This window comes from Amblyomma maculatum, chromosome 7, assembly GCF_055883805.1.
Source record: "Amblyomma maculatum isolate TAMU_Amacu chromosome 7, ASM5588380v1, whole genome shotgun sequence".
NCBI lineage: Eukaryota > Metazoa > Arthropoda > Arachnida > Ixodida > Ixodidae > Amblyomma > Amblyomma maculatum.
In genome coordinates this window covers 97,772,887-97,799,587 of record NC_139350.1, presented here as the reverse complement: position 1 = coordinate 97,799,587, position 26,701 = coordinate 97,772,887, and the positions used below count along the sequence as shown (strand labels likewise).

At 46.8% G+C, this 26,701-nt stretch overlaps 1 protein-coding gene across 1 annotated transcript in view; it reads right to left on the bottom strand.

Annotated features, from left to right (window-relative positions):
• Nucleotides 1-24,913, bottom strand: part of LOC146184020 (uncharacterized) — a 135,163-nt gene extending 110,250 nt beyond the window's left edge. The window contains exons 1-2 of the mRNA XM_084608786.1: nt 24,684-24,913; nt 12,722-12,838 (exon numbers count right to left, since the gene is read on the bottom strand). Of these exons, the coding sequence (XP_084464912.1) occupies nt 12,722-12,829 (108 nt within the window). The 5' untranslated portion in view covers nt 12,830-12,838; nt 24,684-24,913. The remainder of the gene's footprint in view (nt 1-12,721; nt 12,839-24,683) is intronic.
• Nucleotides 24,914-26,701: the final 1,788 nt, after the last annotated feature.

Sequence of the window (26,701 nt, the reverse complement as noted above, 5' to 3'; positions counted from 1 at the left end):
CTATCCCTAGCTACCGGCCACGGCATTTTAGAAGAGCTAAAGAATAGCAATCTTAGCTGACTAATTCTGCCAATATGCACCTCGAAATTCTCCCTATCCCTAAGACCTGTCCACTATCTCGAGGCAGGACAAGACCAAAACACTGAACAGGAATCGTAGCTTTCAGTACAAAGCAACCTATGTCGATGTTGCCAAATACCCGGACAGCAACACTTTCACACAAGCTGCAGTCAGTTATGAGGTTACATCAATTTTCTCAGGATCTGTGCCTACCGGGTGTGTGAGGAAGCTGCAGAAGCTGCCATAACCATGGCCATCGTCTCCACCCTGGCTACCAATACTGTTAGCTACTTCAAATCAGCCATTCATAACTTCGCTTGTCGCAGGGTTTCTACAGCCACAGTGCAACTTATTAGCTAATTACGCCACTCACACGAGCCCATAAAAATCATATTGGCCCCTGTGCACTGCTTCCTCCCAGAGTCATGACCCAGCACCATTGAATGGTCTTCCATGTGGTGGGCACTGTTTTTTAGTGTCTACAAGGAATCATTTGGTTATCTATAAGCAGACCCACTTCAAAAGAACCTTCTTACCCTCTGAACTACAAGAAACAGTCTGAAGGCACCCTTATACCCTCTTTACACCGCCAGCTTAACCACGGTTACGCTTAACCCAGGTTACCAAACTTAACCACGGTTAACTGCATCGTGGTTAGCTGTGCTTACACAGCTCGCCGCCGTTCTCAGTTACGGCCGCCATTGCCCATAAAGTATGACTGAAGCAACGCGGTGATCAGCGGAATGAAGCAGCATTTACAAATATCTTATTTATAATGTAGTTTTCGGAGTGCCATCCGACAAGGCATCAACAACGCGGTGAAGCCCGCACGATGGCAGCACCTCATTGACCCCCGTAAACACCGACGCGTTGGCCCCTCCTCCCGCAGACCGCATGCGAACGACACGGCAGCTCGCTAGCGCTGATGTCAGAAATGGAGCGTGCTAAATTTATTGCCATCTGAAATACTGAGCCGAATATCAGGATTGAATCACTCTTGAGAATCACTGACCAGCGGCAAACTGGTGGCAAGCCCGATAACCGCGAAACTATCAAGTTTTTACTCAAGACAGCTGCCGCCGGTGCATTGCGGCTCACCGTTCTGCTTATACTAGCTCTGCGATTAATGCATTGTCAAAGTATGTCATATCGTTATTTTATGGCAGCAGAATAAGATTCACAATAAGGAAACTTCATGAGTACACCATTTTGACAACGTTGATCAGTTCTAAACCGCCGATCGGCGCGGCTTCGAACAGAAATAATTTAGGCCTATCGACGACTAGGGGGTTATGCACCCCACCGTAGTTCGCCGCGCTCGCTCGCTTCACCGCCGCAGTAGGTGCAATGTACCTCAGCCTGCTCGCAGCATCCTGCACTGCAAGCGTTGCAAACTTGCGCACTTTCACTATAAAGCTAAAAGCGCACATTTTTTGATGTTCCGCGCTCTGCACCAAGCCGCACAAATGCTACTGCAGACACAGGATGGTGCTTCAGTATGCAGACACTTGGCTGTAGGCCGTAACCGAAGACGCCGAGTGGCACAGTAGACACCGGCTATTCAATTCAGGCAAACGAATACAATGCTGAAGCAGACACGCTTGTACGCTTCGCGCACTCGGGTGTCGACGAGCAGCCTCCGTCAACAGATGCCACCATAACCTCAGTTAACAACGCAAAACCGAGGTCGCGAAACTCGGTTTGCGATGACCACGGTAAGGGGTGCAACTGTGGTTTGGTTTGCCGTGTAAATGGGCTAATCATGATTTCGCGTAACCACAGTTATGCTGACCGTGGTTAACTCTGCCCATGTAAAGAAGGTATTAGGCCTAGCCCAGCGGTACATGCTCATGCAGGGAATATCACGTAACATAAGCTAAGGATTTAAAAAATGTGGTGCATCGTGGCCAGGCAAAACGAGATGCCTTGTTTGTCATTGTGTAGGCTCTTTAAGATAATTTTATATGCTGCTTATTTATATAGTCAAACCTGGATATATTGAACCCGGGTATATCGAATTTTGGTTATATTGAACTCACGGAATAGCCCCTTGAAACTCTAATGTAAAAGTATAGGAAAGCCGCGTCACATATCGAACTCAATTTCATTTCACCAGTCATTCGATATATTGAACTCCGAACCACGGACAGGAAAGTGTGCCTTCCCCAAAAACAATCGCATCACCCTCGGCCGTTTGCCGCGTGATGTTTTCAAGCCACGCGCGGAAGGAATGAGAGGAGACAGTTCGGCGACGGCTGGTCTAGGGCAGCGCAGCGCCCATTCCCCAAAGGCGCGCGCATCTGTGGTTATCGTTTTCCGCACACCAGCACGTGACGTTTGCAAGCTATGTGCGTGAAGAAACAAGAGAACCAGTGGAAACGAGGGGAAAGGCGCGATGGAGCGAAGCGCAAGGGTGTGCCAAATCTTTTGCCGAGCTATTTCTCTCCTTCCTCTCTCCCAGCCTTCGTTCGCAGTAGCACGCGCTACGCATGCGCCAAGCCAGCTAAGACCGTTTTCAGGCAGAACGTCAGATGCTTTCTCCAGCGTGTGTTGCGAACCCTCTGCATGCGGCAGCTGACATGGCTATGGCACCTGCGGACGTTAAGAAGCGGCAGATCTTACTTTCTCTGTTTTTTTTGCGAGAGACGTTTATTCTTATCCTGCTATACGCGCAGCATAGCCCAAGATATGGCGGCTGCACACGTTAAGAAGCAGCAGTTTTTTTTTGTGGGAGGTGTTTATCCTTGCATGTATGAATCAACGAAAGCATGCGGTCAGTTGCGATCATGACACTGGCTTTTAGCATTTTTCGCTTCAAACAGCATTTGAAGCTATAACGCTTTCCAATGATTTTGTGGCAGTGGACTACGCCCGCCCCAAGAACGACGTGATAAATCGAACTAGGCTTGTGCAATCAAGCCAACAGGCACGGCCGCAGGGGCTATCAAAAGATAAACACACCATGACGTCATCACTGCACAGCATCTTGGCACGCTGCCAAGAATTGAGCTGTGGATGAGACGACCGAAACGGAGTGGCACGCGCCATCGACAGCAAGTGAAAACAATCGAAATTTCTGCCCCAGCAACACAGAAACCTTGTTTTCAGCTGCCACAATGGCTTGAGTGGCGAGAGGGACGCAGTTCCAACAAGTTGGAAATTTTTTGCTCTGTCGCTGAGATCGCTCAATCGCATGCATGTGAGCGAGCTGGCTTTAACGCTTTTTTTTTTCCCAAATTCTCGGGCGCAAAAATGGAGGGTGGGTTCATTATGTGAGTTGGTTGATTACGCGACAAATACGGTATCATTTTTTCGCATCATAAGTGCCGTCACAAGCCGATTTCTGTATATCAAATTATTGATATATCGAACTATTTCGCGATCCCCTTCAAGTTCAATATATCCGGGTTCAACTGTATATATATATATAGAAATAGGGCTAATACAATATTCTTTAAATATTCACTTTGAGGCAGTCATTTTCATTAAGTTGTAGAGGGGGTAAACAAGTAATTCAATTTTTTTCTATCAGTTGGCTTAACTTTTTTTCTGGAATTTAAAAAATAAAAAGACCTCATGATATATGAAGTCATCTACATGGCAGCATTCATGCTACCTAACTGCAGCCCTGCCAACTGCATTTTGAAAAAAAGTAAATGAGCGGCTGGCACTCAGTTAAATGTGCCGAAGGATGGTACGAACACGGAGGGCAGAGAGGCCTCATCCACTCCACAACTTTCCACCTTTCCATTCACTGTGTTTTTTGTTTACTGTGCTACAGCTTGAAAAAACGACAATCTGAGGGAGTCATCGGTGGCCTTCCCATCTCTTATCACAACACAATGCGCAGTTTATATGTCCTGGCGGCAGAATGGGCTGACACATGTTCAAGAGTGCTGACCAATGCATCGACTGCTCACGCAAGAGGACCGCACAGGTTTCATTTGTGCAATACAGTAATGCAGGAATGCAATCAAAAGTTTGTCTGTTCATATTTCAGGGCAATTTTCATATTTTAGAAGCAAATGTTCCACAAACACCTGTGGAACATTTGCTTTTAAGAACTCAACATTTTCATGGTTATGATTTAAAGCACATCCAGTAATTTTTCACAAACAGCTTGCAGTCATTCATTAACGCCTCCCTTCCTAATCCATGGCCATGAAAAGACCAGTCTTTCTCAAGACAAACCTTTTATAGTGCCGCGAAACCTTGAAAACTGTATTTGTTGTTTTTTTAACAGCCGCCGGCATACAGGCTTATCACCGATTCTGGACCGCGTATCAGTTCCGTAATCTTTGCTTGTTAATACTCGATGTCGCGAGTCACACCTTTATCAGTTTCGTTATAGCGCAAGATGCATCGAGATCTGTCTCGAAGGTTCCGGCCACTCGGGTGTCTTTCCACAATGTTCCAGCCCGTGCTGGTAGCTGTTTGCGACGTCATCTAGATTGTTCTGAGCAGCCTTTAAATTAAGCGTTGACGAGTGTGACGTGCATTCTTTGTTCGACGATCGACCAACACGTTTGCTGCTATCGCCACCGCCGAGTTGCTTAGTTCTTTTGCGGGCGCAAGTCAGCCCAATAAAGAGTTAATTTCCGTACCACCAAGCCTTTGTCTTCATTTGTGTCATCGACCCTGGTCACCACCACGTGACATCTGGTGAAGGTGCTGCCCTTGATCCTTCAAGCGAAGACCTCAGCCTTATTCCTGTCGCCCTGGAAGACCAACCTACAGGTCACCGAGCCAGCTGCCAACTCCAAGGCCTACAACCCGAACACGGTCTGCTGCCTGACCCGATTCGATCTCGGAAGGCATCGACGCTGACAATGACACCGGTTGTTTTGTTCAACCACGTGAGACCCCCTGCTTCCATGGACAACCGGACGAAGATGCAGAAGACTGGACGGACCTTTTCGACCGTGTTGCAGAATTCAATGGCTGGAACGACACCGCGAAACTCAGGCAAGTCTACTTTGTTCTTCAAGGACATGCCCGAGTTTGGTTCGAAATCAAGAGGCAGCTATAAAGATTGAGAGATTTTCAATTTTCAAGCATCGTCCGAAAGGAAAGAGCCCAGGCCCTCCTTCAGTCAAGACTGCAACTTCCTAATGAGCCTGTCCTGGCATACGTTGAGGAGATGAAGCGCCTCTTTCGCCGCGCCGACCCGAACATGACCGAAAGTGAGAAAGTCAAATTTTTAATGCGAGGCGTTAAAGAATCACTTTTTGCAAGTCTTGTCCGAAATCCGCCAAAAACCGTGGCGGAATTTGAAACAGAGGCGTCTACTATCTAGAAGACGTTGGCCACCCGGATGCGCTACTACGAGCGACCACTTCAACCGGACTACTCAAGCCACTACCCCAGCGCATCTACAAGCGGAGATAACCTTCGGGACCTTATCCGGGAGATCGTGCGAGAGGAGCTCCGCCAAATGCTGCCATCATCGCAACAACCCCAAGTGGCGACGCTCGCGGACGTCGTCCGTGAAGAAGTCCAGCAGGCGCTGGGCATTCCCCAAGCGACGGCAGCAACTGTTCCAGCACCAACAGCGATGAACTACGCTGCTGCATTACGTCGACCTCCGCCCCGACGAGATGACTTTCCAAGCCCTCGCTGCTACCGTCCTGTTCCTGAAAACCGCCCCTTGGCCCCCGCCCGCCAAGCCTACCAACAACCAACAAGCCCCAGGAAGTGCGACGCATGGAGGACAGCGAACAACCGGCCATTATGCTTCCATTGCGGTGAGGCCGGCCACATTCTGCGGTACTGCCCATACCGACGAATCGGTCTCCGCGGATTTGCAGTCGACGCTCCACGACCACGCCCAGGTGAACGACCGCAAGAAATCGACAACTATCTGCGTAGCGGTGAGATTGCGCCACCAAGCCGTTGATTCAGGTCTCCATCGCCGTACAGGGCCCGCTTTGCATCGCCAGGACGTAACTATGATGATAGTGTGCGCGGAAGGTCCCCAAGCCCGCGCAAGGGAAACTAAACAGACCAACCTTTGGAGGTGAGGTTGCTCAACGACAAAAAGACGAACATCCTCAGCCGCCGACAACCACTAACGACGACACAGCTATTTCATTGCCGCTCCACCCGACGTCATCGACGACAACACGACCAGAGTGCAAGCAGACACCGCCGCCCAGCGAAGTAACGGTATGCCCCGGCCATGACCTGAAGAAACGACGGGGCCGAGATCGGACACTAAGGCCCACGTGCAATGCGAGGACGCGAACAAGTGACCTTGAAGTTGATATCGACAGTCCCAAAGTCACTTCCCTAGTAGACACGGGAGCTCACTATTCAGTCATTAGTGGACCGTTAGCCTCTCAGCTCAGAAAAGTTGCCACCGCTTGGGATTGCCTGCCGATTCGCACTGCAGGTGGCAACCTGATTACTCCATCAGGACGATGCACTGCAAGAATAACAGAAAATGGGCGTACTTACCCCACCAGCTTTGTAGTCTTGCAGCAGTGCTCCCGCGACGTGATTTTAGGCATGGACTTCCTAAATGAACATAGGGCTATCATCAACCTGCGATCCAAGCTCATCAAGCTCTCTGCAGACAAAGCCATTCCTGCTACGACGACATCGATGCAACACATCGCTCTAAACGTCCTCGATGACGAATTGACCATCCCGCCCCGATCAAGCATCGCAGTCTGCGTAGGTAGCGCAAACATCGAAACCGCTAAAGGCATCGTCGAAAGAAATATCCAATTGCTCTTAGAATGAAGTGTCGGCATCGCAAGAGGCATCGCGAAATTTCGGAGAGGTCAAGCTCAGGTGCTGGTAACAAACTTCTCCGAAGAATACCAGCATCTCAGCAAGGGCACGACGATTGCTTTTCTCGACGAATTAGCGGACCTCAAAGATGTATTCGCCCTCCACGACCAAACGATGGAAGACGCACCGGACCCATTCCGTCAGCCCACATTTGACATCAACCCGGCATTGACTCACAGCAGGAAAGACCAGATTCTCAGTCTTCTTCAAAGCTACGTGGAGTGCTTCTCGTCATCATCGAAGGTACGACAAACACCACTGGCCAAGCACCGCATAACGGACGAACACGCCCGACTCTGCGCCGTGCCCATATCGTGTATGGTCGCGAGAACGGCAGGCCATTCGCGATCAAGTTGAGGAAATGCTGCGTGATGACGTAATCCAGCCATCGAACAGCCCCTGGGCGGCACCAGTCATTTTGGTCAAGAAGAAAGACAGCACACTTCGCTTCTGCATTCATTACCGCCGCTTGAATAGCATAACGAAGAAGGATGTCTACCCGCTTCCCCGCATCGACGACACTCTCGACCGGCTCTGCAATGCAAGGTACTTCTCATTGATGGACCTGAAGAGCGGATATTGGCAAATTGAGGTCGACGAAAGAGATCGCGAGAAGACCGCATTCATCACACCGGACGGCCTTTATGAGTTCAAGGTGACGCCATTTGACCTCTGCTCCGCACCAGCCACGTTTCAACGAGTAATGGACACAGCCCTGGCAGGCTTGAAGTGGCAAATATGTTTGGTATATTTGGACGACATTGTTGTCTTCTCGTCAAACTTTGAAGACCACCTAAAATGACTGCAGACAGTACTGGAAGCCATCAAGTCATCGGGACTAACGCTAAAAGCAGAGAAGTGCCACTTCGCCTACAAAGAACTGCGGTTTTTAGGTGACATCGTTAGTAAGGATGGTGTTCGCCCAGACCCAGAGAAAACAGCTGCAATCGCACAAATCCCACCGCCTGTCGACAAGAAGGCTGTGCACCGATTCCTTCGGTTATGCGCTTATTATCGACGATTTGTCAGAAACTTTTCGAGCATCGCCAAACCGTTGACGCAGCTTACAAAGGCTGACGTACCTTTTAAATGGGAAGCGCCGCAAGGAGAAGCCTTCGACGAACTTAAGCGCCACCTGCAGTGCCCCCCTGTACTGAGCCACTTTGATGAAAACGCCGAGACCGAAATTCACACCGACGTGAGCAGTGTGGGCCTAGAAGCCATTCTCGTCCAGAAGAGTGCCGGACAGGAAAAAGTAATCGCCTACGCTAGCAGGTCCCTCACAAAAGTCGAAGTCAATTACTCGACGACCGAGAAAGAGTGCCTTGCGATCATCTGGGCCACTTCTAAGTTTCGTCCATACCTATACGGCCGACCATTCAAGGTGGTAAGCGACCATCACGTGCTCTGCTGGCTGGCTAATTTAAAAGATCCCTCTGGCTGCCTTGCCAAATGGAGCCTACGACTTCAAGAATTTGACATGAATGTAGTCTATAAGTCGGGCCGGAAGCATTCCGATGCAGACTGCTTATCCCGCGCTCCCGTCGACGCTCCCCCGAAGGACGATGACGACGACGCCTTTTTGGGACCGGTAAGCGCCAGCAGTTTCGCAGAACAACAGCAATCAGACCCTGAGTTGAAAGCGCTAGCAGATTACTTGGAAGGAAAGGCCGCTTCCCCTCCTGGTGTGTTCAGGCGACATTTATCATCATTCACGTTAAGTAATGGCCTCCTCGTGAAGAACTTCGCACCCAACAAGACCGCGTAGCTGCTCGTAGTGCCTAAAACCCTCCGGCAGGAAATTCTGCAGGCATTGCACGATGAGCCCACAGCAGGCCATCTCGAATTTGCGCGCACATTGCATCGAATCCAGGAGTAGTACTACTGGCCGCGACTGCCTGCCGAAGTTGCCCACTACGTGAAGACGTGTCGTGAGTGCCAACGACGCAAGACGCCGCCGTTCAGACCAGCAGGTCTACTAAACCTGACTCCACCCCCAATCATGCCCTTTCAACAAATCGGGATGGTCTCCTTGACCCATTTCCATCTTCGTCTATTGGTAACAAGTGGATCATCGTAGCCACTGACTACCTTACCCGTTACGCCAAAGCAAAAGCACTACCCAAAGGTACCGCGGCAGAAGTCGCCAAATGTTTTGTCGAACAAATTCTCTTGAGACACAGCGCCCCAGAAGTGCTCATCACGGGCAGGGGAACGGCGTTTACGGCAGAGTTGACACAAGCCATCCTGGAATACAGTCACTCAAGCCATCGACGAATAACTGCGTACCATCCCCAGACCAATGGTCTTACGGAGCGCCTGAACAAAACGATCGCAGACATGATCGCTATGTATGTCGACGCTGAACACAAGACCTGAGACGCCATCTTGCTGTACGTGATCTTCGCGTATAACACGGCAGTCCAGAAAACGACCAGAGCGACCCCGTTCAAGCTTGTGTACGGTAGGGAGCCCACGACGACGCTCGACGCAATGCTACCGCACGTAACCAACGAGGACAACCTCGACGTTGCCGCCTACCTGCAGCGTGCAGAGGAAGCCCATCGACTCGCACGGCTGCGTATTAAAGACCAACAGCGCACCGACAGCCGACGATACAACTTACGACGGCGCCATGCAGAGTACAATCCAGGAGACCAAGTGTGGGTTTGGACACCAATTCGCCATCGCGGACTTAGTGAAAAGTTGTTGCGTCGATACTTTGGGCCGTACAAAATCATTTGCCGCGTCGGACCACTCGACTATGAAGTCATTCCCGACGAAACGTCAGCATCACAACGGCGACGCGCACGCCCAGAAATTGTACATGTTGTACGACTGAAGCCATATTACGCGCGTTAAAGAATCTGTGGTGGCTAAACTTTGCAGTGTTTATGTTTAAGTTGCTTTGTTTTGGAACATCGAGGCGATGTTTTTTTTAAGAGGGGAGTAATGCCGCGAAACCTTCAAAACTGTATTTGTTGTTTTTTTAACAGCCGCCGGCATACAGGCTTATCACTGATTCTGGACCGCGTATCAGTTCCGTAATCTTTGTTTGTTAAGGCTCGATGTCGCAAGTCACACCTTTGTCAGTTTCGTTATAGCGCAAGAAGCACAGAGATCTGTCTCGAAGGTTCCGGCCACTCGGGTGTCTTTCCACAATGTTCCAGCCCGTGCTGGTAGCTGTTTGCGACGTTATCTAGATTGTTCTGAGCAGCCTTTAAATTAAGCGTTGACGAGTGTGACGTGCATTCTTTGTTCGACGATCGACCAACACGTTTGCTGCTATCGACGCCGCCGAGTTGCTGAGTTCTTTTGCAGGCGCAAGTCAGCCCAATAAAGATTTAATTTCCGTACCATCAAGCCTTTGTCTTCATTTGTGTCATCGACCCTGGTCACCACCACGTGACAATAGCAATGGCACTGATTTCACCCACACAGGTCGATTCTGTGAGTACAAGTATGATGACGTCCACACTTATTCTGCATAGGTCTCCGAGGCTGACAAATGTCAGTGTAGGCTGGCAGTCTGAAGTGTTTTGTTTGGGTATGGGTACAGCACTTTTATTGCGTAAGCAGTGTGAAAAGATGGAAACCTAAGTGTTGCCACTGAAAGAACAACAAAGTCACAGGCAGACAGTTCAGTTTAGGCACTTCAGTTATGAATGCTCAAATAGGTCATGCATGGCCACGCCTCCCGTTTCAATGAGGTCCCAGTGGCCCTTCAGGCCCTCCACGCCCCATGTTTTTGCCTCGGCAAACACCTACCACAGTTTTTCCCATTGCATTTTACATTAGGTTAACCTGCAATAAGACAATGTGCGTGACTTGAAGCCTTTGTGAGCAGCACTCGGAGCCAAGGTAGGTGGATGTATGCTGTGTACGTGTATTGTAGCTAGACAGCAGATTGCCTTTTTGATCCACTATTGTCGAACACCGTTAATACCAGTGAGGACAAAGATTGCGGGTACGACAAGGTGACACCACTAGCTGTCCTAATAGCTGTGCTGAGTAAAAGGGTGGCAGTGCTGGTGATACCACGGTAATGTAATTACACAGTGCCACCAGATGCTCCAGTGAATGATTTCTACACCATTCCCAAAAGCAAAACCCGTGAGCACAAGTCTGCTCCGATGTTTTCATCCTGAAGAGGTGCCCAATGCATCCTTGTTTGTGCCTTTTGACATTTCCTAGAAGTGTTGTAAACTGTGCCGTAAGTTAAATGATGGGCATGAAAGTGCTACAAAGCTATATATACTTTGATTCACTGGACAGCTTTCCTCTGCTACGTATTGGTCTCAATAATAAGAATTTTCACTGCGTTAAAGATATTCCTGAAATAAGGCTCCTCTTTGCACTTCCCAAGCTCCACCGCCAGGAATGCGAGTAGCAAGCTTATATAACACCGCAATTACAGAGCACACTGGGTTACCAGTAAAACCAGCCACTGCCACATATCGGTTCCTGCCAGGTTCTCGGGGCTTGGAAAGTGCAGACACAGGCTACTCGGGCAACATAAGCTTGAAAATATTGCACATCCTTTGGCGCTCAAGAGTGCGGTCTCAAGTTTTTCTCGAGAACTTCATCGTCTGCATTGGAAACCGGATCCATGCGATTAGAGCACCAACTCGTCAAAAATGTGATGTAGCTTTTTGCCACTGCTATAGGCTCCACTTCCCGACTGCAAGATATCATATAATGTTTTAGGTGACGATGTCATGAGAAAATTTGAATCTGAGCTGCAAGAACTTTTGCCACCGGCCAGACGAAAAGCAGCTTATTGGAATTCGCCAACAACCATTCAGTAGGATTACTCTCAGCAATCCTTTAGGCCCATCGAGTAGTGGTACGACCCAGTCATTACACCATTGCTCCTTGTCTTTAGCCTGTGTGCCTACTATGCCCTTATAATTGATACGGTCAATGCGGTAGCCGTCACCATGCTGAATAAATCGAGCCTTGTTCAACCAATCGAGTTGGGCTATTCGCAAGACTTTAATATCAGGATTTGTCCCTGTCAACTGCAGGGCCTCATATACATCAACAGACTGATCCAGAGATGATGGTTGCCGGTTTCTGGATTGTACTAAGGCATGCTTATACCAAAAATTAGCTTTTGGGAAACTAATGTTTTTCGGTTCAGTCTATGTGCATTGCTGAAAGCCAACTTTCTTGCATATTTAAGCCTACTATTTTGTACGATTTTAGAGGGGCAAAATTCTCACCGAATTTTAATTCGCTTAGCCCTGTGGTTGCCACATGACACAGATGAGCACTTGTAAAAGTCAGAAAAATTTTTAAACATCCTCCACCGGTTTCAGTTCTCTGTTGAGCATAACCGGTATTGATTTCACTTTGAAGCAGCACTCAGGATGTCATGCAGTTCTTGTTCTCAATATAGCTTCTTGAGTATTTTTAGATATCGTGATATTTATCTCACAGTGAAGACACAATTGAAACCGACGCTATATATATATATATATATATATATATATATATATATATATATATATATATATTATATATAGCAGAACGCAAGGATATGCAGAACTGGGGCACTTATAGCAATCATGCTTTCCATTTTGAATAAATGTGCTTGTTTTCAGGAGTACTGTGCTAGGAAAATGTACTCGAAAGCAGATGCTTTTAGGCATGATTAAAAATCGTGTGCTTCTGCTCCTTCCGTCTCTTCTGCCAGATTACATTTGAATAACAAAAGTGGTTCATGTCCAGGCCAGCTTTTAGGAAATCAGTTTATGCAAGCAACACTAAATGCAGATGGCTCTGCTCTGAACGCATAGAAAAGGCTATTCATTTCAGTCTCTGCTGATCACTATCACTTGTCACCACCAACGCTTATGCTTACCCTTTTACACTTGGAGATATGGATCTGGTACCTTCCCCGCTTCACCTGGTGTGCCGGGTTGAAGGGGCAGGTAACAAGGGGCTCGTGTTTCGATATGTACGTAGCCATTGGTGATGCCTGCAAAAATGTGTGAAGTGTCTCCACTTTTGTTGACCCAGAATTAACCCACACATATAGCAAGCCCGAACCAAAATGTCTGCTTCAGGGCTGAAAGTCAAGTATCAAGATAGGCTTGTAAAACCAACTTGCCCTATTTGCCCCAAAATTGACCTAGAGGTGGCGCCACCGTGCTCCGATAACGTGGATCGGCAGCCAGCAGCACTTGTAGAACGCATGTGGCATAGACCTGCTTCCAAGTTTGCAGTGGGGTTTAGCGATTTACAATTTAGAATGTTCCAATATTGCAGAGAAAAATCTATGGATTTCTCCAATGCAACAAAAGAAGTGCAGCTGTTAGGAAAACAAGCACACAACCATCTGTCTTTTAGATTTAATGGCATTGCTTTGCATAGTTTTGATGTTGTACCATTCTCACGGGCCTGATACTTGGGCCTGAAGCATACCACTTGCCTAATAACAGCTTTGTTTTTTTTTTATTTCCTTATCTCCTTTTCAACAGTGCGAGTGTCTTACACGGGTGAGAAAGGCAAATTTAGTGTCAGGCCCACGGAGGTACAAGGTACGTGTTCTGACCTACAGAACTTTAGAATGAATCGAGAGAGTCCAGTTCATTATATCATACTTGACTCCAGGATTAAGCAGGTTAAATGTAGCACTGACAGAGGATTGGTTGGTTGGTTTGGTTTGGTTGGTTTGTGGGGTTTAACGTCACAAAGCGACTCAGGCTATGAGAGACGCCGTAGTGGAGAACTCCGGAAATTTCGACCACCTGGGGTTCTTTAACGTGCACTGACATCGCACAGCACACGGGCACTTTGCTTTTCGCCTCCATCGAAAAGTGGCCGCCGAGGCCGGGATTCGATCCCGCGTCCTTGGGAACAGTAGTCGAGCACCGTAACCACTGCGCCACCCGCCCGGCAGGCTTTTGTAGACTGAGTACACATCAACTCTGGCTGGACAACCAGACACAAGTATTCTCAAAAAATGATATATGACAGTACAGGAAACCTTGCTGCAAAGGAAAGCTGACTGTTCACGTGTACAGTGCTAAGTGCATTGAGTAGCTCACAACGAGGTGGCAGCTTCCTGCCATCAATGTACTGAGCCAATGACTAAAGGCTTCCTGAAACCGAGGAAAGTATAAAGAATTTCTGATGTCTGTGATTGTGATAAATGGTAAATTAGTGGAGAAATTTTTTTTTTTAAATGCCAATAAATTTCACTGTGTAAGAGAACTTTCACACACTTGACAATATTTATGACTATTAGCCATTAAGTTTCAGTAACAGCAAAGTGCAAGCTGTAACTCAGTCACTGCGAAAATGTCATAAAAGCATGCACATGGGTGCTTTCATGTTATGGCAAAGAATTCTGAAGGCTGAACATGTAAGAGAACTTTCCCATACTTGACAATATTTATGACTATTAGCCATTAAGTTTCAGTAACAGCAAAGTGCAAGCTATAACTCAGTCACTGTGAAAATGTCATAAAAGCATGCACATGGGTGCTTTCATGTTATGGCAAAGAATTCTGAAGGCTGAACATTACTTTATGCCTGTAATTAATGAGCAGTGACTCAAACTTATTTGAAGCATGATAATGGGTTGCCTCTAAAACAGGTGCCAGATACAAAACTATCCCGAAAGTTAATTTTGTCACGTGACTATAAAGATGTATTTATTCCTGAACTGAAGACTGATAGTTAACCCCATATCAAATTATTTACTCCCCTTGTCAGAAACGAGTTTCCTCAGAAGACAGCTAGCACTTAAACGAAATAAGATTCTAATGATTCAATGGGCTACAAGTGAAGTACATTGATCTAGGTGTATTATATAATATTAGTGTAACAACTAGGTGCTGAGAAGATGTTTCTCAAATGTTCAGGCATTTCTCTAAAGCAAAATGTGCTCACTTCCACTGTTGCAGATGCACAGAATTCTTTAATGGAAAAAAAAGAAGTGCATATGGCCCGTGGTTTAATGCACCAAAGCGACATCGGCTATGACAGATGATGTATGGCAGGCTTTGGTGCCGTTGATCAAGTGGAATTGTTTAGAGTGCAGTAAAATACCACAGCAGAGCAGTGCTTATTGAAATAGCCTTGACTGAATCAACCTATTCTTGAAATCCGCAGTCAAGCACCCTACCACTGAGACACCACGCCGGACGTTTTACAGCAAAAAAGGTACTCAGACTACTCTACCATGCATATAGAAGGTACAGAGTGTCCTGTTCAAACTGCAGTGTGCTATACAGCAGTCTGCAGTGACATGCTTCAGTAGGTGGGGTATTCAAAATGAAAATGGGAATATATGGTTTCTGAGCGAAACTCAAAGGGGGCACTTTGGATTACTTAACTACAATGAGACAAAAGCCTCTATCGCACAGTGGTCCGAGGCCCTTCACTACAGCACCTCTCGTTTTTGATCCCCCTTCACGACGATGCAATAACAAGCTACCAGCCTTGTTCCTGCCTCCCTTGCTTTCATCCAAGGCAAACCATTGTGCTGTCACAAACATTTTCGTTCTGCATCTCTCGCCTTACTCCCAGGAGAAGTCTGGAGCTGCCGTTGACAATTTAGTTCCTTGATCTACTGCCGTTTGGTGTCGGGGGAATTCGCCCTCTTGCGCTTATCCGAAATGCTTGATGTGGAATCACTGGGTCCCTTGGAGGCCACCCGACTCTCTCACAGGACAGCAATGACACGTCTGGTGAAGGAGCGCCATCGCAGCACATACTCACCTGCTTGCCGGTGCACGTGACATCACTGTTGCTATGCACAGCTGTGCATGCACTTAGACGCCGCCACCTGTCGCTGAGGAGCAAGGAGGGCGTGTTCTGGTGCATTGAAGGATCACAGCTGGCACTGTTCCAGCCTTTGGATTTAATAGACGAATGGTCACCGCAAGTAAGAGTGCTCAAAGGGGCACAGTGACGTTCGTCAGGCTGCTCATTCCAGCCAACCTCTAGTTTCTTTGCACTATGCCGAAGTCAATTCAAAAATAATTACAAAAATCAATGCGCAGAAACAAGTTACTCGGTTTATAAAATTCTAAATAGAAGAAAAAAACAGCACGCCTGAGCCAACGCAAGAGGTAGCCCCACTCTCATTTCGCTCACCCAGCGCTGGACTTGGGCAGAACCTATGAGAAACGTAGGTTTCTGCTGACGTATCAGAAGCTATCTACCATGGTTGCGTCCAAATCAACCTGTAGATGCGCTTTTTGGCAGCATCGTTGCCATGGTAACGACCCTGCGAAGCTGTGCTATGAGGACTGGCTTCTTCGTCTGCCCAAAACTAGCCTAGCCCAACAGACACTGCTCCGCACATCATTGCGGGAGTATTGATGAGGTAGACCCTACTGTCAGAAAATCTGCGCCGCCGTTTTGTTGTTCTACTCGCGTCCAATGCTGCTGCTGCTGTGGATCACTTGAGCTCTACTTGTGTGAAAGTTCGACGAGTGCGAAAGGTGGAGACAGAGAAATGTTGTACAGTAGCTAAGACAAAGCCTACCCTGTACCTGTACAGGGCCAGCAAGAAGGTCATCGGCCGGGAACGACTATATGACAACTCCCTGGTCAGTGGTGTGCTGGCGGAAGGCAGCTGCGGACTCGGGTGTGGCAAGCATACTTCACGAGCAATCTCGACACAACTTGTGCTATCTGTGAAGCATCGACTGTCCAGCGATTTTACTGACCTCCAAGATCCGAACGTTGTCAGCTGTCTTGGGATTTGAGGACGTGTTGACACCACCTTATTCACCCACGTTTACAGTCCCTATCTTTACAAGCACTTCAAGAACACACGCAGAATTAAAACACCTTTTATATGTTTTCTACATAGTAACTTGAACATTTGATTGTAATATCTAAAGTGTATGCTCAGCCAATCAGTGAAGCAGCACCCAAGTGAGTAGAAATGTCATATCTGTCAAACTTCGGTGTCGTGTTGCCCACATCGGTACCAAGGCGCCGATTATTGAAGAGGATTAAAATATAAGGCGCTATGATTTCGCCATTATGATTGGGCTTCAGGGCATCAGGAAGGTGTAAAAAACCTAGAAGCCAACTGTAATTAGTCCTCTGGTGAACGTCATGGCTCCCCTTTAAAGGCTTTCGCCTTAATAGTTCTACCTCAAATCCTTATGCCCCTAGCAGTATCTAAAGGATCACAAAATATAATTTTGCATGCTTAAACATTTTATACCAGTAATTACCTACCGACATTTTTAAAACTAGTCCAAACAATTGCTCATCCTTGACTTAGCAAAACCTATGCTGGTCACAGTGATGGGTTTGATCCTGGTGGTCAAAATGGCAGAGCCTTACTGTGGAATGTTTTTCAGGCTCAACTTTCCCTACACACATCAATGATTAAATAGACTATAAACGTCGCCTGGAGTATTACATGCTGGCATACAGTATTGCCATCCATGGAGCCTTTGCTACCAAGGTACATACCTTCTCATGTCAACACTCCCGGATTGCTGTACACTTGTGGAAGGGCACTCCTCTCAGTATAACTTGCTTAATGCTTTCTTTTGGCTCGCTGCAAAGCTGCGCTCTTAATTAGAACACCTTGCGCGTTTAACATTAGAGCATAGCTCCCACAGCTGTAACGATTGCAAATACCTGTTTTTTTTGCTCGTTTGGAATGCTGGTTAAAGATGATAAGGCAGAGAATGAACCTTGCAAACTCAATATGCTTTTTTCTGCAATTGGCTTTGTTATGACCCTTTGTTCAACTGGGAGAAAGAAAACAGATGCGAATATTTCCACCTGTTTCATGTACACCTGCTGCTGTATACTCTATTTCGTGGCATTTGAGAATGTATAAAAGTGCGCAATACTTTTCGCAATGGTGGTTGTCTTCTTCCATTGCCCTTCGTGCAACATTTTAACTTCGTGAGCCAGTGCATGAGCAAATCAACTGGAAACCGTGTCACTCTGGCACCTAGATCAAACTTCAATCATCGCAATAAGTGCGGCTGTTTCTTTACATGGGAACATCATATTATAAGCTTAGTAGCAATATGTTCTGAAAATGGACAGAAAACCCAACACATGGCATTGGCACTACGAACTACCCTGGTGCTACTCAGTGTTATACTAGCCACTTTATTGGTAGCTTCGTGATTGCAAGTAGTGTGGTGCCATCAATAATCATTAATATATAATGCTGGATGCAACCTTAAACACAGTGCAAGATAGCATTTGGAACCTGAGACTTCCTGCCCTTGCTAAGTCCCTGGTCGCAATAGAGTCCAGCAGGGTATCAAGTGCAACTATAATTTTTTTCGGCACCATTTGTAATATCAAGGTTTTCTTGGTGCATCGGATGCCAAGGAATATTTATATCATGCACTTACTCTTGCAAAATATTTGAAGGCAGTTTCATTCCTCACTCATATTTCTCGCATTCACTTTCAAGTTACAATTGCAAAAAACATTATGCAATTCTCTGCATTACCGTACGATGCCAAATGCGACATTGATGGATTCGCTTCGTCACATACATATAGCCGCACTTGGAACAGTGGCAAATATTTCCAGTTTTCTATTTCTTTCCTCCATCTCAATGAAGCATCACAGCCGAAGACTAGAAGCGGAATTACGAAAGCACTCTAAAATGCCCGCTCCAATAGATCCCTGCCGACATATTGAAAAGTTGGGTCACGGGAAGTGGCTATTACATTGTGAAGGTGAAAAAGCCACATTACGCACTAAATTATTCCTCCAGTTGCAGACTAAAGTAAACGTTATTTCCTTGTTTCTTCTGATTAATTGGCATTGGCCATGAATGATAACGATGAGGATGCAAACGTTGAAAAATAAACTTTATAAATCAGAATATCATGGTCAGAGTGTAGATGAACAAAATTTTACAGTACGCATTACATGGAACCACCTGAGCTTTTTCTGTCAGAAGCTCACGATGAGAACCTTTAGATTTTTTACCCCTCTTAATCTTGGTTTGTAACTGATTGGGCAGGCCCTCCTATGGGCAGGCCTCCTGCCAAAGCAGTAGCCTGTAGCCACTTAGATAGGCCGGTCCAGCATTTTTCTAGTGGATACCACGAGACCCAGTAATACACAAAGCAAGAAAAGCACGCAAAATACATGTGACGCTGGTTTCATGGCACCAGATAAAACACAAAGCAAGAAAAGGAGACGAATGCCTGTCACGCTAGCACACATGACCCTGTAAAAAACACACGGTAAGAAAAGCAAAACTAAATTGCGTATGCGCATATATACCTCACACGATTTAACAAAACACAACTCATAAAGCGTGTTGCACAATTAGAGGAGTGCTTTAGAATGCTTCTCCTAGCTAACCTGCAGAATCTTTGCAATTCAAATTTCACACAAAGATGGCATTTTGTCGTTAGTTTTTTTTTAATATCAAATTTGTTAGGGGTACTTGCCTGATTCAATCAAGAGAAGTTGGATGTTCGTACCATATGCGTCAGCGGCGAAGCAAAAGAAACCACTGCCCCAATGACAACACCGGTGGCGCCACTTTGTGCAACAACCTTCCGTCGCCTCTTGTTTTGTTGTGACAGGGTTGGAGGAAACAGCACAAGATGTCCCCACAGGTGTTAGTGTTGCGGCAATGGTTTCCTTAGCTGCGCCGCCGCCGCATACGGTACGAACATCCAACTTCTGATTGAACCAGACAAGTACCTCCCACAAATTTGATATTAAAAAATACTACCGACAAAATGCCATTTCTGTGCGAAATTGGAACTGTGAGGATTCTGCGGTTTAGCTGGGAAAAGCATTCTACAGTGCGCCTCTAATTATGCAACGCACAGTACAAAGCACAAATGGAGTCTGATAACAGCATCCACCCTCTATGCCTCATCGCGGCACAGGCCAACCGAGGCCGAAGGAAACACGTAAAACAGAATGGTCATCATCTCTGTTTTCCAGAAACGGCTTTGCCCGAATGAAACTGAAATACTTTAACGAGAGCGAAACCAGCTCTCTGCCGCCATTTAGACCCTATAAGCTGAAGCCAAAATGGGCGAAGATTTAGATCTGCCCTGCTCAGTGCATTACTAATGGGATGGCATCGATGCAACCATAAGCTGGCAAAACAGAATGCAAAAAGGGGCGGCTGCTTAGGTAGCACAACGTTTGCACACAAGTGGCCTAGTGTTTCTAGCTTCGCTTGTGCAAGCCAGAAGTGCCGTTTCTACACGATGCCTTTGTGGGATTTGTACCCTCGACTGGTCAATAAATGTCCTTTTTCTGCAGATGGGGGAGGGAGAGGTTTCACAGGCATGAGACCGTTCTTGCGAAGCCTGTTTAACCTAGGAGCACGCACTTTGACAAGAATGAGTTCGCGCTTCCATTGCGTTATTTTCTTTTGTGATATATATACGGAGCCCTGGTGTGAGCCCTGGATGATGCGACCACGAAGACAAACGGCTGGCAGGCCGCCGGGAACATGTATCATATTTCATCCGAAACCTGCCAATCTCGAGCTCAGTGACTCTACAACTATGTAGAGCGTGAAGAGTCGCTCTATAACGAGTTACAGTAAAAATGGCAACAGGCATGAAGTACAGTGTAAAAATATATTGTACTTGCCCGCCGAGATGTTCCAATGCCTGTGTTGACTTCACACAGACAAAGCGCAACAGTTGAACAACTCGCCGATAAACTGTGAAGCATGCAGACGACCCCTCTGTCGGTGCGGCACTAAGTGCAAGCTTAGATTTGTTTCTTTGCCTCCGGAGGATTACACATCTGCGTAAGCACTGAGCAGATCATCGGCCTGACACAAATGACGGCGAGCAAGTTTGTGTGTCGTGGGGCTGAGGCCATCTGAAACACTGTAAAATAAAGCCGCTGAAATGACAGAGTGGAGGCAAGAAGGCATTACAGGTTTTATTTTGCAATGTCGCACTAGCTGGCTTTTCAGCAATCTGGAAAGTCCACTCACTGATGGGTGGGTGCACTTGGCAGTGTGCCCAGAAGAAAAGGCAGCATGCAGCGACGGCAACATACCACTCAAAGTGAATGAAAACTATCAAAGTTGGTAGTGTAGGCTCAACTGTGTTGCTTTTCCTTGCGCTTGTTCTCACTGAACCATTTATGTGTGAGACGTTCATGTGGGCATGGGAGCTTATTCTTCCCAAAAAACTGCGCTCTGTAGTTGTATTATGTTAAATAAACCAAACCCCGATTACACTGTCTTCAATCGATTTCTCCAAGCATTTAGGACTACCACACAGCACCCTGATTTCAGACTATGCGAAAATAGCAGGACCTAGCCATGGAATCAGCTGTGTTATAGAAAGCCGCCATTTTCAGTGTTTACTTCTACCAGTGCTTTCTTATGGTGACAAAAGTTACCGACACAACCATTAAATTGTAAAACTGCAGCTGCGCTTTGATTTGTTCAGTAGTGCTGAACTGCAATGCAGTTTAAAAAAAAAATAAAGTAGGCGTTTTATTCACTCAGTATACTATCTATAAAAAGTTAGCACACAGGTTCTTGACATGCAAATAAACCTCTTGCCATGCAAATAAATGGCCTCACGTGGCTCCCTGCTGTTTATTGGTTGCTTCTGCATTTCGTCACGCGTTGATGTATCACTGAACCATCATGGTGTCGTCTCTTTGATGCCCCATGCTCTAACTTTAAAGTGAGTCCAGTAATTCTGCCCGAGGAATTGCAAGGAAAGCCACATAAAGTTTTCGATAATCCTACCCCATCTGCAAATTCCTGAAACGAGCAAAAAGCAAACAGCACTACCCATCGCTTCTGTGGCGCAATAGATTAACACCATGCATCTGATTGTAAGACGTGTTTGATTCCTGTAGGTACAATTTTTTATTTTTACATTCACAACGTTCAATTAAATTATGACCATCTTTCCTGGGGTATGTTCCCCTTTAGGCTGCATAATACGATGTTTTTTTTATTCTTAATAGCAGCAAAACCAGCCGCTAATGCAGCCAGGATGTGACGGTATGACAATGGTTACATTATCCAATTAAATTTACTGTAATGAACTCCAGTCTTCAGTGTGTGTGATACCTTTAGGTTGTGCTTAGAGACAGCTCTCCGCAACAATCGCCTTTTAAGACGCTGTAAACTCTTTTTACGAATTTATGCCGCACCAATTTTTCACATTAACTTATTCAACATATCAAAGATAGTGCGATGGACACCATCGATGTATTATGTTCTTCACAGTAAGTAATTTTAATCCACAAAACTATTTTATTATTAGTGCATTTCAGTTTCCGTACTGCGCTTCATGCTTGAACAAAACAATGTTATGTTAAATTTTTTAGTGACACACCCGGCACATCCGCTGCTGCAGTTTTTGGGGAATGGCAGTACGCCCGACAGCAGCCGCCATACTGCCATTCAACCCCACACCTTTTCCGCTGCCTGACTGGGTTGCTCTGTTACATTTAAAGTGACAGCTTTTTTACTAGCCTAGCGGTGCTGATTTTGCTGTCTGCACAAATGAATTAAAAGCATGTACCAGATCCCGTGACTCCATGCTCGGCTGATGCTCCCAACCACGTGAATCACCGCTGGCTTGTTGCGCGACTAGCTCGATCGGCAGGTGCATCTAACCATGTGGATCATCGCTGGCTCGCGACCGCGAGCTTACTTCACATCGCTGTTGCACCGACCACATAACTGGCCATTCGCCTGATGTGAGCACAGATGCTGCTTGGTGCTTCACTGAGCTATGGAAGAACCAGCTGCATGTGATAGTCATTAGGTTAGGAATTGAAGACACCAGGCTGATTTTGACTACCCTGCAGATCTGCGCCAGGAACAAGAACCTGCTAATTAGACCATTAAAGCAAGCATGCCAGACCAGCAGCAGAGAGAAAGGGGCTAAAATGTGTCAACAACACAGTGGAACACTATTTCGACCTGTTGCTCCAGAAGTTCCCGCTTGGGTGTCACCTGAAGTTTCGGATGTTCAAACTATATCGAACTACTTCACCGATCATAAGCCAGTCTTGGCTTTATTCGGCACAAAAGACAAAGCTCTACCCAGTGTTGAACAATAAGGACTGACAAAGGCTTGAACTAAAAATATGAACTAAAGCTAAACTGCGTCTAACCATGCTTAGCCGATCTTTCACACTGTAAGCCAAGTTCAGCAGAGTTTAACTTCAGCCAATTCATTCAGCGGCGAGCGAACAGTGTAATTAACAATGCATATGTCTGCCAAGGTGTAACCACATTAAAACAAAGGCTTAGTCAGGTGATACCAAAGCTTTTGCTCGCATAACTAGGGTAAGCTGAGCTAAGCGACAGCTATTTTAAAGGCCCACTGTCCACTCTCCGGTCGAAAATATTTTCTTCCCCGGTGACTGTGAGACTTCGCCCTTAGAACGCAAGGCCGCAAAATGTTTTTGAAAAAGAGTAACTAATAACGCAGTTACAGCCACCGCAATCACCGATTCTGTCATACCTCTCTCCTTCCGTTCCCTCGCAAAGGTTTTTCACTCTCCTGCCCGAGGTCGTCTAGCCTCCGCGAGACAAATTCCCCTTCCTCCTCCGCGTTTGGCGGGAGGTGGAGCGTGGCTCTCCGCGAGCGCGAAAAAAAAAACGGTCGAGGGAGTGCGCGCCGCTGGATTCAGTCTGGCCGTGGCGAGGAAAAAGCGCGCTGCGAGCGGTAGACACCCATCCTTCTCCCGTCAGTCAGCGAGACGGACCAATGGACGTCGTTCGCGGTACGTACGTCATTACTGTGGCCCGTCGGGCCAGCGCAGGAAACGGGGAAGCTGGCTTCCCAACGGAGAGCATGAGAGAGCTTTGAATTGTATTTTCGATGTTTTGCGGCGCGCGTGTCACTGTAGCATTTTGCACAGACTATCTCCGGTACCTGATCGAAACACTGGGCTCCTTTGCTTAAAAGGGCCTTCCCTGGACAGTGGCCCTTTAAGGTGAAAGCCTTTCTAGGCTCATGAAACGAAATCCCGTGTGTGAGGGACGTGCAAGAAATCTATCATCGGATCTGTGCACTGATGTGTAACGTGTCAATCACCCTGATGCCATCATTAGAAAAATAAAAATCCTGTCTCCACCGGGAATCGAACCTCCATCCCTCGGATCTCCAGCAGAGCCCTTTAACTAACTGCAGCGAGCCCGGTATCATGAAACGCACATCATAATTTTCCTTGTCTACCGTGAGGATGATACTAGCGATAACAATGACGCCGCAATCAGTGATAATGACAATGATGGCAGTGGCAATGATAACGACGGTGCATTTAGGTTATAATGAGAGCAAATGTGATGCACCATGTGCAGCAGCAATGCTCCCGCTTCGCATTTCTGCAGTGTAGATTCCACAGTGCTCGCACAATTTTTTTTTTTTCTGCAAATGGTGCTACATATACGCATTGTATCGCCATTCATAACCCGCACGGCCATCCTCAAGGTTTGTTCGGCCCATTACAACACCAACCCATTCTTTAGGTGAGTAAATTTGGCTGCGGTTTCGTTGTCTTCACGCATGACACCATCGAAATCGCTGGAACTAAGGGTGAGACAAAAGTACTTTCCAAAGAATCTGAACAGGCCGCGAACCATGTACGCTGGAGAGCGCCCACAGAAACAAAGCATTCGCGCTCAGCGAGGACTGTTCGCGACGTCCGTGGAAGGCACGCGCTCAGCCCCTGGCACCGCACCACGGTTCGAATTGCGATCCCCGACAAAACCGCTGGACTAAGTACGCCCGTCCACTTTAGACTATCCCCCAGCGTGAGGTCAGCAAACCAGTTCAAATGTTCTTGCGCAATTCCTCGGGTTTACAGACGCTAGTGAAGAAACGAGCACTTACAGCTGTTCTTTAAGCAGAACGGTCGTCAGCCTGCCGAGTCTCGCGATGCACGTTTGGATCACGCCGCCAAAGACCTTCCTTATTGGAATGCTCCGTCACTTCTGCGCATGCGTCAGTTGAAAGAAGTGAGGAGGAATAACTTGCCGTACGTGACGTAAAACTTGTTTTATGTTTTGCTTGTAAAACGTATCCCGTTTCGTTTCTCGTCGCCGTGTCTAGTTCTAGCTTCCTCCATGGTTTCTAGCGATAGACCGATAGCTGGTCGCCAGTGTCGCCGGCTCCGTGATCGCTCGCAAGCCGGACTTGGCTGTGGCGATGGTGGTTGTCGGGTTTCTTGGCATCGTGGTTTGAATATCGTAACCGAGTGGCCGTGTGTGGCCGTATTCATTTCCACTTGTTACATTAATCCTTGAGCTACAGTGTACTAGAATACTTTGGGTAGTGGAAAAAGCGGCGGTCAGCGCGTGAGGCACTTCATGTTAACTCTACCAGGTGGCGCTAGCGGTGCCTAACCGAGCAGCATTCGGAGACTGACCGTAGCCAGGCAGCTGCAAGCACGGAAGTTTTCTTTATTTTTGCCACATGTAAGAGTAGTACTCCCGATGCAAACGCTCTTATTTGCTTATGAGCGAATTAATCGAAGTAATATGACTTCAGCAAGGCTAAGGTTTCGTCAGATTACCTCAGGTGAGCGGACGGCGCAAGGCATGAAATGCGTGAAGCTTCGCGTTTACTTCAGTAACCAGTCAGACTTTGCTCTGAACGGTGACGTCTGCGTCATTTTACTGGCGGGTTAGTACGAGCAGTTCCTGCGAGAGGCAAACAGCACATTCTGGGCCCCCACTTCGCACTCCAGTTCTCTAATCACAGGCGCTCGCCTCTGCGACACTAGCAGACAGCATCGCAACACCTGCGCGTTTTTTGTTTTGTAGTATCCCGTTCCTCGTGTCGCCGACCTTTTTTTTTTTTTTCGAAAAGTTTGCCACTTGGCATAAGTTGAGAAAGGGGGAATGGGATGCCGACCTCTCCTCTGTTGTTGTGATTTTGTCTTTTTCTTCAAACACGCAGGTCAAACCTATAATTTTATTCAGTACTGAAGCTGATAAAGTTAGAATTGAGGAAAAAACACCTTTACACATCAAACATTTATTTAAAATCATTGATTCAAGACAAGTGTAGTAGGCATAATCACGAAACAATTTGTTCAAAGCTAGTGTTCGAAACTGTTCACACGAAAGCGCAAAGTAACAAAATAAAGTTCTCTGAAAAACAAGCAAACACATTCATGTGCAACGGCTTAGCTTTAGGTAGTTAGCGGTTTCCCGTTTCTGGCACCTGGTGCGATTAAGTGCCCTTACAAAAAAGTGTAGACGTGTGGTCACATAGAAGGCAACCATTTGCACTGTCAGCGACTCGGAATGATTAACACATCCAATGCTCTCTTGCTGCTTTTTCTTTACCAAACTAACAATGTCCATGACACTGTCATGATAAAGCTCATGTAAGCTAAAGCAACTAGTGAAGAGGTCTTCGAGTTTATATATGAACCGGAACAGGTGACCATGAGGGTACAGGAGACCACCTTTGTCCTTCAACCTCGTGTAGTCAGCAGCACCCAGCAACTGTACACTCTCCTTGCTTGTTAGGAGCAATTTGTGACACTCTTCACAGTTTTTTTTGAGGGCAAACTTCCTTGCTACATATCCACATATGTAAAAAACTAGTCTTGCATCACTCTTTGGGGCATGATCTGGAACAACATTACTGATGTGTTGCTCTGCACTAGTTAGGTTGCCATCTTCAAGCAATCTTTCAATGAGGTCCTGTTTGCTTTGCTTACTAGGGCCTACTCCATCTGGTTTTAGGAGGGACGACAGCACACCTGGCTCCGCATTCCCATTTGACACAGATTTGGCTAGCCCATAGAAGCTTAGGCAGCCAACAGTTATTAAGAACTGTTGCGGTGTGGGATGACTGTTGCACCCCGATGATTGTCTTACAATCCCAAAAAGGTTTTC